General features: G+C 39.6%; 1 protein-coding gene across 1 annotated transcript; it reads left to right on the top strand.

The window, feature by feature from the left end:
* The first annotated feature begins 428 nt into the window (after positions 1-428).
* Positions 429-8647, top strand: LOC145765705 (collagen alpha-6(VI) chain-like). The gene is made up of 6 exons (XM_082577530.1): positions 429-579; positions 919-1263; positions 6459-6601; positions 6772-6888; positions 7371-7507; positions 8428-8647. Exons 1-6 carry the CDS (start codon positions 429-431, stop codon positions 8645-8647), a joined length of 1113 nt encoding a protein of 370 aa, XP_082433656.1.
* Positions 8648-11741: the final 3094 nt, after the last annotated feature.

The following is an 11741-nucleotide window of genomic DNA, read 5'->3' as shown; positions in this document are numbered from 1 at the left end:
ATTAGTTTTTTTTTGCTTTCTGTGCACAATTAAACATTGCTATTTGTGAGGTATACGAAGTTATTAAAAATTGAAAAAAGGTGTACCACGGACAAAAAGGTTGAAGAGCACTGATATAGAGTGATGGAGTTCCCAAACTTGCTCTTGAAGAGCATAAACTTGTTTAGATAGCTCCGTCAGCTCCAAGTGTTGGGCCTGCTGAAGTCTGTAAAATATGAAGACACAGCAACAGCAGGGGGTGCAGCAGTGATTTGGACATTAGCATACTTTTGCTTATACCTTTTTTGACTTTTCATAATCTCTTCCATTCCTTTCAGTATCTCATCCATCTTTGCCTTGTCCTCAGTAATGTTGCAGTTCAATATATTTTTGTTTTGAGCTTTGGATTATTTAATGATATTATCAGTAAAAATACAGGAACCTATACAATGTCTGCTACTCCAGCATTCCCTGAAACTTCCTTATTCAAAAAGTCCCTCACTGCTCGAATACCACGTAGTAAAAGAGGTAATTTTGCAACTCAAGAAATCGAGAAGACAGGAAGTGAAAACCTGAAACAGGCAACTAAAGAAATGCAGAGTAAGGTATTTTCCTCTGTCATCAAACTTGTTGAGGCAAGTGATGGCTTAAACATCGAAGACTTAATGCAGCATCGAGTAGCAGTTGAGTGCCTTTCAATATTTAATGTAAATGGTCCTATTATGCGCAATACGCAAAAGAGTAGGCTACAGGAACAGCTGACAATGACATCCATGCCCTACCCTGATATTTACACATCAATAGTAGGCATTGGACTAATATGGCGTCTGACAACCTTTACTACTACAGTAAAAACAGAGAAAAAGCAGATGGAACCAAGTTAACGTCGGGAGAGTATGGTGAAAACCTTGTGAACTTTGTCCCGACATACGAATGCAGAACGTATTATCTTGGTGAATGACTCGTACGAGCAAGATTTCTCCATCAAAGATAGTGAACGACAACACCATCAAAAACATCAGTCCATTCGCAATGTGTTTATGAATTCAGAGAACAAATTTCCTTCCAGTAGAGACTCTTATGCTATTCTTGGTAAGCCAGAGAATAAAGTTTGCCTCCAAGCATTCATCGAAGCTGCCTTCAAAAGAAGGGCATTTACAATCACTACTCAGCTCATATACTGTGTTGTTGCCAAACCAGCAAGGAATCTCATCACAGATGAAGTATTGCAGAATCTCACATGCGCCCATGCAGAAGCAGCCACAGCTCTGTTCACACTCTATGGTAAGCTGCGATCCGAGGGGTATTCAGAAGCGGTTGTCATAGACACTGAGGATGCCAATAACTATAACTATGTTCAGGCAGCCTGTGTAGCTCGGCAAATATCAGGACTCTTGTGTTTGAAACGCAAATCTCAGCTGATAAGCGCTCGGTGTTTGTGTGATGAGGCGATGGGGAGTCTTTGATCCCACTTTATGTTCTTACCGGATGCGATCATAACCCCGGCTTTTATGGAGAAGGTAAGAAAACTATTGTTGACAGTGTAGGACAATCATCAGAAGCTCACAACCTCTTCAAGAGTTGTGGCACAATCCCCTCGGTCACACGAGAAATCATCAATGACTTACAGAAATTTGTTATCCGGTACATCTATCGTGACACCAAACACAAGACACTGGGAGAGGTGAAAGCAGCAAAGTGGTCAGTACTCAAGAAAAAGACGATCATCAGACTGGTACCTGACTCTGACAGTCTACGACCACACTTAGAGCGCACCAATTACGTCACATATCTGCAAAAGAGCTTCCAGCTTCAGAATCATCCATCACCAATTGGCCAAAGATGGCACCTTGTAAATGGCTTATGCCTCCTAGTAGGCCCACGCTATACCCAAACTGCACTTTCACGATCTCTGAAACTTCCAACAACTCCAAGCCAGTTATGTATAGGGAACAGCGATAATGACAGCGGAAGTGATTCTGACAGCTGTGCATCATATTTGTCCTGCAGTGATAGTGAATCTTAATAGGCTAGAGCAGCGGTTCTCAACCAGTGGGCCATGGCTCATTGGTGGGCCATAGAAGCATTTTGAGGTGGGCCACAGACATATTTAAAAAATTGAAAGATTTATTGAAACATTTTGTTTCATTTTTGTCACTATAGTCAATGTTACACTTGTGTACTTTGTTTAGTTACAATGAATGATGCTGCTGTTTTTAGCTACAAAGTGGCAATCATCATTCTAACTATTGCAACATACAGTTTTACTGTAACTTACATCAACTCAGTTTTTACAACACTTATGATGTAATTGACTAGTTTGTGGTTACAATTAAGCCGTCTTTATAAGCGGTAGCCTTGTTGAACTTCTGCAGAACCGCTTTTTAGCACGCGCAGCATTTTATTTTGTGGATTATTTTGGCGAGGAATTGACAATAGTTGAAGCTTTAAGTTTGATGAAAATTACATTCAGTATGTGCATCAATTTTTGATAACAGAGAAGAAAAAGGACAATGTGTATTATGTTGTAAAGTTCTTAGTCATCATTCATTAAGGCCATCAAAACTGAAACTTCACTTGGAAAAAGTTCATCCAAATTACAAGGATGAAGATGTGAACTTTTTTTAACGAAAACAAGATAGTGTGAAGCGTCAGCGCCTGAATTCAACGAGAGGATTCCAGCAACATTCCAAAGGCAATGTTCTGCTGCTTTTTGTTTATAAACCTTTTTTGTAATTTTTTTTCTTACATAAAAACTGAATGGGCCACAGAACTTTTATGCAAACAAAAATGGGCCACGAAAGAAAAAAGGTTGAGAACCACTGGGCTAGAGTATGGGACCGCATAAGTCTGCCATCTTGGATTTTGAGGTCAAGGGGACTCTGAATCATGAATTATGCCATCCCATTGTGTTTCTGACACCAAAATTATTGGGGATTGACTCCCAAATTGTCATTTTTGGCCATCCACGCCAAGAAATAGAACTTTATCAGTTTTTCAAGATGGCGGTGGCGGCCATTTGGAAAACGTCTAAAATAACAACTTTCCCGCCATTTTCGTGAGGTATATGGGAGCTTATTTTTTTTAGTATCTGTTGCCCTTGTTAAATCCACTGAGAAACTTTGGTATCCTAAACACGGTCACGGAACCTTTGAAAATGACTATTAATCAAGTTTAAAAAGTTACCTCTTAGTCCAAAACATTACTTTCACAATCCTTGGCATGTTTTTGCAGTTTTTAACTATTAATAGTTTATATTTTCAGTTCAGTTGTTTTTATTTCTGACCATCATATCAAAAACAATACACGTCAACATAGCAAAGGTAGTGAAAAAGGTAGAAGCGACAAAACGCGAACGTTAAAACGTGCTTGTGACCGAAGTAAGTTATTGAGTTGAAAGAAAATTGGCACGGTCGCAACACCTTCAGAAAAATTTAAGATATAAAGGAAAATAAAAAAAGAAAATGTTACAAAACAAAAACAAATAGACAACATATATTTAGGCTATAGCTTTATTAGCCCACATAACTTTAGCTGATATATTTAAGATTTGTATGAACAGTTGCTATGAAGATCGGCCATGGTGCGTTATCAAGAGTGCTGATTAGGGTGGCTCATTTTCCTTGATGTTCTTTAAAATTTTTGTCAGTTTGGAATAATGTTCCATTTTGCTCACTGATATTTGCAAACCAAAAATTTTTGTTGGGTTTTGACCTTTGACCCTGGTTCACCCAAGGAGAATTTCTGAATTTTTCTGAAAAATTAATAAATTTCAAAGTGGTTTAGCAGTATCTGAAGAGGGGATTTCTCAAAATTTGACCACGTGATTTTGACGTCACTTCCTCTGTTAACTTCCACGTGGAACATTTTCACCCTACTCCAAGTCTGAGAGTCACTAATAGTGCATGCTTATAGTGTCATTTTATTTGATTTTACAGCCTTTTCGCAGTCAGTGAATCTATAACATATAATAGACCAACAAAAATTTTTGGCACAAAAGATGAGAGTCATTTTAGAGTATTTCAGGGCCCCTGATTCCGAAAATGCACTTAGTTTTTTCAAATTGGCTCTAGTTTTCGAGATATTCGACAATGAACATATTTTTGAAATCGTTACTCAAAAGCTTTCAATTAGCAAATTACTTATTTTCAGCCCTGTTTACCATTATGAAGTCATAATTGCACTTGTCTAGTTCAATTGGTTCATGTTGCACGAAAGTTCAAAACGCAAGCAAAGGTTGAAATGAACTGTGTTTAATGTAAAGGAGACATAAATATTCAATGAAAACAGTTGTGAATCAGTCTACATCACAAGAAAAATATCCCGAAAGTCATGTGTTTATGAATGCAGCTTTATATTGAAAAGGTAGGCCTACTGAAATGGATACTTGTACAAATGAAATTTAATTCTAAGCCTTTGCTAAGGCCAAGTCTTTGCTGCAAGAAGTTTTTTTCTGGTCTATAGGCTAAATAAATGGCATACCTATAGGCTAATAAAATACGCCTTTGACAAGTAGGATGCTGTACCAACAACCCAAATATATTTTGCTGCATGAGGCAACGCATTCTGCGATAGATACAGCGCTATATAAAAACAAGCATTATTATTATTATTACTTTGACATGAAGCTGGATGATCAAGATAAGTCCTGGATTCCTCCTAAAGTATGCAAACGTTGCACTGAAACCCGTTTCTGGGCTCAAGGCTAAGAAGTTCAGAGTGCCATGGCATAAAGAGAGCCGTGGAATCACCATGAAAATTGATACTTCTGTTCTGTACGGTGAGCATGTTCGAAGGAAGTTGGAACATCATGTTTACATGGAATGGGCAAGGCAGTCATTGCGTGGACGTTGCTATTTCTGTTTTTTGTTTGCCCTCTCTTGTTTCAAGTGGTGATTTGCTTGAAACAATAGGAAAACGGGCATGACTGAGAGTAACCTCAATACCTTCAGTAATGTTTTGGAGCAAGGTCAAGCTTTTTTCTCAAAACCATTTCTACCACCTACTGTAGTAGTTAAAGATTTAGTTATCAAAAGTGGTAGCTGGAATCTTGGCTAACTCAAAAGCTAGAGCCAATTCGATAAAACTTAGTGCATTTTCAGAATCAGGGGCCTCGAAATACCTTAAAATGACTCTCACATGTCCTGCCCACGTGTCAGTGTTCATGGAGTTGCTAATTAAACCAATTTGCTTGCTACAAGTTTGTGTTACTGCCTCTTATTGTGTCCATTAAGATGCTAGAGTGCATTAGAAGATAGCGAGTGAGCAATTTCAGGGATAAGCGAAACTTCGATATTTTGAAAAAATTCAAACCAGGTGAACCAGGGTCAAACGTTAATATTTTTTTGTGAAATTTGGTATAGGAGATACATTTACCAAAAGGAACAATATTACAAACTGACGAAAAATTTAAAAGAAAAAACTTTTTTTTTCGAGATTTTGCGCCAGCCTAGTGCTGATAGTCATGAGGGGAACACGTCTGATGCGTTTAGCTCATAGCAAAGAAGAGCAAAGCAGGAAAAGAAAACCCCACAAATAAATCTAATATGCTCGTCGTCGTCGTGTGAGCCTCTGGGGCCGAGGGTCTATCCTTTTAACACCCCAGAATCACGATGTTCCAGGACTACACTGGAAGGGTACTAGAGAGCAGCCAGTCTTTGATTTCATCATCCATGACACGCAGACCTCCACTTCGTTTGGTGGCTTGAAGATGGAACAGTCATTGATGATGTGGTCTGCGGTCTGTTCCTCGGCACCACATTCACAGGAGGAGGAAGAGGCCATTCTCCATTGGTGCATGGTTTTAGCGGAAAAGCCTGACGCCCGTACGGAGACGGTTGAGATAGGCTATAACTTGACGACATAAAAACAATGACAAAAACAAATAAAACAAACTAGCAAAAACAACATGCTCGGGGAAGTTATATCTTAAAGATATCAAGCGTGCTTTGATAAAAGTTGCGTTGATAAAGCGATAATTTTAGACCCCTGTCAGCTAAACTCGCCACTTCCACACCGATCCAACGTTAGCAAACGTTGAATCAATGCAAAAATGACAGGCATCTCTAGCTGGGATATAGTAGTGGCATGTCACAGTAATATGATAAATTTGGGTTACCGTATGTTTTACACGTTAAACCATAATAAATATAAATCCAATTCGGCATATTACGTTAGAAAAATAAATAAACAACCAGACAATAGCATGACGATCCAGTCCAAGATATTGATATAAAACAACTGGTTGGAGCACATGGTCACCGCTTCACCGAAATATGGCCATTGGTCAAAGAAGATGGAAAAACTTCTGCAGACTCTGTAGAAGTTTTACAACCTTATTATTTTGCTAATAAATCTACTATCTACACACATTGGCCTATCATTGCTGGGCAATAAAATATTGGTATGTTTGGTGCATGTAATACTTAGATAGGATTATTTCCAGAGTAGTGTAAATTTCGGTATAACGAATTTTTCAGGTTGTTTTGAGAGAAATATCGATTTGATGTTTGTTCTGGATGGCTCCTTCTCTGTCGGTGACGAAAGCTTCAAAACCGTCAAAGAATGGGTCAAGGAAGTCAGCAACGGTTTTGATATCAAGGAGCAAGTCCAAATCGGAGTGGTAGGCCTACCATGCAATTTTTGCTATCCAGTGTGGCGCAGATTGGTTTTCATCGGGTTTTTAGACAATGACACTTATTGTACCCACTCAAATGTCTGCTTGAATCATAAGAAATCAAATTTTTATATTGTCGAAAATCAAAATTTGCTAATTTTGTCACGCTTTTGCAGGTTCAATATTCGTACTTCTACCCAAACAAATATTATCAGAAATATATGAAAACCGAAATAAATCTTGGACAATTCAAAGACAAGAAACTATTTGACGAAGCCGTAGATAAAATAAAGGTTTGAAAAACCTCATAATTTTACTGTCGGTTGCATAACCGAGTGGTGAGACGCTGTTACGACACTTGAAAGGGCGCCGGTTCGACACCTCTCAAGAGCATGTGACTGTGCGTTTGGCAGGAAAACTAAAGACATGACTGAAGGTGGGCACGAAGATTGGGTTCCTGGCCTTTCCATCGACTTTATCTAAATCTTCCACCAACGGGGTGGATTCGACAATTTTATGCATGTGCTACTTGAGTCTTTGCACGGCTTAGTTCAAACCATCTATCATGCAAGTCACTGAGACTGAAACCTACCTGCAATGGATACAGCGTGATGGAAAGTAGCCATAGGCTACTGTAAAACCAACAACGCTTGATAGCGATTAAAAGCTGTAGGCAGCATTAATTAAAGAGCGTTTGGTTCATGTGCTCAATTGTAATGCATCTTTTACGAATAATTGCTGTGCACTAAAGTTGGAAATGTGTTGTGTTTGACAGTATCATGGGTATAGTACTTATACGGCTCACGCTATAAACAAGACAGTGAAGGAAGATTTTATGAGACAGGCCAACAGATACCCGGATGCAAGACGAGTGATGATTTTACTCACCGACGGAGTTGCGGATGATGCGAAGTAAGCTTGTGTACAAGTGAAAATAAAAAGTCAAAAAAATCAGCTACTTCTAAAGAAATGCCTTTTGCAGTTGTTAATGCTTCCTGGTTAGAATTCTTTTATCTCGATTGAATGAATCTTCTGTCTGGGAAAGCTTTCTTGAGAGCTTAATCCTGACAGTTAGGCTATGCATAGCCTACTTGTAGAGTCTTCGAATTACTGACGCAGGCCCACCAGTCACCGACTTTATAAAGTGAAGTTTCCGATTGTTGAAGTTTTGTTGCGGGGAATTATTCCATCCATTAGGTGCCGCTGAATGGAGAGCAGTCCTTAACGTGCATTGCTCAAGCGCACACCCCGAGAGTCGTACCAGCGCCACCTAAACTTAATGGTTCTTGAAGGTCACGCGCTAGCCAACTGAGCTATTAGATCGAGGCTAAATTTAAAAATTGATATAAAGTATGTTTTCGGTATGCGTGGAAGAACTTTATAATGAAAAGTTGCTAATTTTTGTTTTCACTGGTTAACTTATGTAAATCAGCTTGCAACCTTTTCGGATTGTTTTTTGCATCACGGTCAACCCAACAGATGTCACCAGGCACAACTAATCTTTTTCTTACATTTAGTAAGATTATGTATTTGATCTATGCTTTTTAAGTTGAATAAACTCTTTAAGTCATTAATGTTGTCAACACCAAGTAAGTTAGACTTGTGAAGTTGCATTGATGTTATTGGTGTTGCATCTCAACACAGGAAGAAACCTTATGACCTGAGTTGGTATCTAACCCACACCCTCAACTCAGAAGAAAATATTTTCTCTCGAGCAGTGGCATGATCTACAATACAATATATCTCCATTTGATCTTACAATCATTTTTGGAGGTTGCATCAACTTTCAACTGAGTTCTACTGCATCATTGACAACGTGTTTTTCTTGCTAGTGATCTTCCTGGAGCTACACGTTTCGCTCTATCGTCCGGCGTGGAATCGTATGCTGTTGGCGTAAGCAATTACGAGCCTGAACAGCTGGAGTTGATAGCTGGTTCTAAAGACCGAGTGATCACAGTGGAAGACTTTGACGACCTCAGCAACGTTGTTTCACAACTTCAAAGAGGAATTCAAATTATAGAAGGTTGTGATAATGATAGTAATTGTGTATAGAGCTGCATTCATCCCGGATGGCTATTGTTCTTGGAGCTTAATGAAAATGATAATCCTATTGTATTGTTTGAAGTTGTGTTTAAATTCATTTCTAGTAATGGTATCCTTTAACAATGGCTCAGCACGACCAATTCTACAGCTTTACAACTTACTCCAGTGCAATGATGGAAGCACCTTTACCTTTTGTTAGATGATCAACAACAGCTTAATTAAATTGTAGTGTAACCCAAAGTTAATACCAGCTCGATTCCAATTCGAAAGTGATTGACAGAACTCTTAAATTTGTATTAGTTGTTATCACAGATGCTACAATACTTGTTTCGGAATGTTTAAATCAAGCCGATTAATTGAAGTAGCCTACCAATAACACTCTGCAGCTGCTGTATTTTTTGATCACAAAAGGTTGTGAAACTAGCTGAATATAGACTACTTGTTTAAGTCAAGTGTTTCTCGGCAGTCGAGTGTAGCAGGTACTTTTCAACAGTGCATATCCTTGGCGACAGTTGGTTTCTTGTTTTCTTTCCACTAAGGTAAGAATTCAATTGACTGACAAAACCAGCGGTTGAGAACTCGAATAACCTTTAATCAATCAATCATTTACAAATAACGTAGACAAAAATAAAAAATAAAAATAAAGCAAATCTTGGCCAGGAAAGTAGACAGTTTTGGCTATAGAAATTTGCCAGCACAAGTACAAAAGTAGCCTAAACAGTTTAAAGCCATCTGGAAAAATTGAAGACAAAAGAAAAAAAAAAGCTCAAGAAAAACTCATCTGCAACCGATTAATCAAGACTATAGCATACTTAACCCCTACCCAATCAACGGATAAGAATTCAGTACCCAACCTCCACCCTTGTTAACCTTTCCCACCCTTAACAAGCACCGGGATTTGCAATTCCAGCCCGGTCTTGTTACCCTCCATCTTTACCTCGAAGACAGTATTTTTAGCTTGTAGAAGGACGAAAAGACTTTAAAACTGTAATTATTTGTGTTTTATTTCCATTTTAATAGTAACCTTTATTCGTAAATTTAAAAACAAAAAACAGTTCCAATATTTAAAAAAAAAATCATAGCCTAATTTTTGACATTCTCTATACCAATATTGTCGCTCAGTTTTTACCAATGTCAATAATTTCAGTTAATTTGTATAACCAGCCTGTTGTGTCTTCAAATTTTTATAAAAATAAGTTAATTTGCCCATTACCCAAATTCCACTCATTTTGATTATTTTCATCGCCATAGCTTTTTAGCATCATTTTTTTTGCTAGCCACTTTAACAAGGAAAAATTCTGCCAGTGCTTCCAAAATTAAATTTCATATTCTCTCTTTTTAAGCCTGAATTACGTGTTGCTTTTAATTGTTTCATACTGAATCCTTAATCGTTGATCCGAAACCATTTAACTGAGTTATTTCCAATCAATTGTAACGACTTTTGGCGTATTATATTATATTTAATTGTTGTATTTTATTAATCGTCGCAGGGTCACTCTGCTAGCTGGAGTAAAGTTTACGAACTGACGTCACAATTGTACATTCATTCAATTGCTCTTAAAGCTTTATCATTTTCCTCTTATTCCTCCCACCAATTCGTAATTAAAATTTATTTTTTTTGTTTATCTGTCACTAACATTTTTACATTATAATATTATCCTGTAACGTTAAATCAACGTAAATTGCTTTTTATCAGCCAAATCTTTAGTAAATCGTTGGTTTTTAAATTCATTTGATCACAATCTGCTACCAGTTCTTATATCGTCACTTTTAAATCTCTAAACTTAGAAACGTCGCCGTAAACTTTAAATCTTTGTAATAACCAGCTTTTTATAATTATTTCATTTGAATTATGTCTCGCTTTTCAAGTAGTGCAGGTTTGTAGACTTCAAGAGATAACCTGGCCGGTGTTGGTTTCTTCTTCCCACCTTCTGAGTCCACTAGCCTAGGCTGGCCGACGAGGAAGCGGGTTCCTGTGAGTGGGCACCCACTCAACCCAGATGGTGAAGCCTCTCCGGTAGACTCACTGCTTTTCACGAACTCGCCACTTCATCACGGTGACGAGTGTCCCATCCGCAATTCCGCACCACATCGTGGCTACCCCACCCATTTCGAGTCACCCTTCCCGAGGTCGAATAGATTGCAGTCCGTCTGCCCTATTCGCCTCACCCTCCCCAATCTATTCCCCCTTCTTTGTCCTTTTTCCACTTGCAGGAGAGCATCTCAACCTTACCGAGATGTGCAGGCGTATCAGGACCATATGCGAGCATTCCATTGTTCGCGCGCCGAGTTCCTGATCACCTGTTGCAGGTGCTGCCGTGTTCTCCCTCGAGCTTACAAGCTGGATGGGGCCCAAGAGCACTGGCGAGCCTGCCCCAAGGGCCTTCAATTGCCAACCTGCCTTCCCTGGCCGAGCAATGACCTGACGCCGTCGGAGAGCCAAACCAGGCCCCCTATGATGACCAAGCCTGGGCCTTCCTACGCCTCTGTTGTTAGGCATGGAAGTCGCCAGCCCTCGACTGCAGGCGCATCGGTCGAGCGGTCATCCCCTCTTTCCTCTGTCATCTGCTCTCAAGTCTTCTGGCGCCAAGGCCTGGATAGCTCTTCCACTTTGCACCCCCCCCCCACCTGACACTATACCAGAACTTTTTCGTACTGTTCTATCTCATCCAGGCAAGACTTCGCTCAGCCCACCTGATGCTGACAGCTTGCCTGATCTAGATGTGCTGTTTCTTCCTCGCCTGACTTCGGCCTGACCTGGGTCGTAAATTGCGAACTCTTACGACTCGTTGAACAGCGAATCTCTTACCTCTTCCTCCACTTCCTTGCCTGATAGCCCAACCACGGACGGTCACAGCCCTACTGTCAGTGCGAATCCCTTTCTACATGTACCTCTGCGCAAGCCGACCACCGGATCCATGGCAGTGGACTCGCTCGGTTTATCCAAGCAGGCTTCACGCCACTCTTCTTCTCTGCCTCTGACGGCTACCACCGTAGCTGAAGCTGGGGACTCAATCAGCTCTTCTAAGCCGCCCATGCAGACTTCTTCTTCCCAGTCTCTCCAACGCTACCCATCTCACTCCTCCTTACCCTTAAATCCTGT

The sequence above is a fragment of the Aplidium turbinatum genome, chromosome 2 (assembly GCF_918807975.1).
Source record: "Aplidium turbinatum chromosome 2, kaAplTurb1.1, whole genome shotgun sequence".
Classification (NCBI taxonomy): domain Eukaryota; kingdom Metazoa; phylum Chordata; class Ascidiacea; order Aplousobranchia; family Polyclinidae; genus Aplidium; species Aplidium turbinatum.
The sequence above is the reverse complement of the archived record's forward strand: the minus strand, read 5'-3'. Positions and strand labels throughout refer to the sequence as shown.

Bases quoted from the DNA above. Each gene is read 5' to 3' on its own strand.
- LOC145765705 (XM_082577530.1), top strand. From the start codon at position 429: ATGTCTGCTACTCCAGCATTCCCTGAAACTTCCTTATTCAAAAAGTCC. The intron at 580-918 runs GTAAGGTATTTT...ATACGAATGCAG, and splicing joins GGCAACTAAAGAAATGCAGA to AACGTATTATCTTGGTGAAT. The intron at 6,889-7,370 runs GTTTGAAAAACC...TGTGTTTGACAG, and splicing joins AAGCCGTAGATAAAATAAAG to TATCATGGGTATAGTACTTA.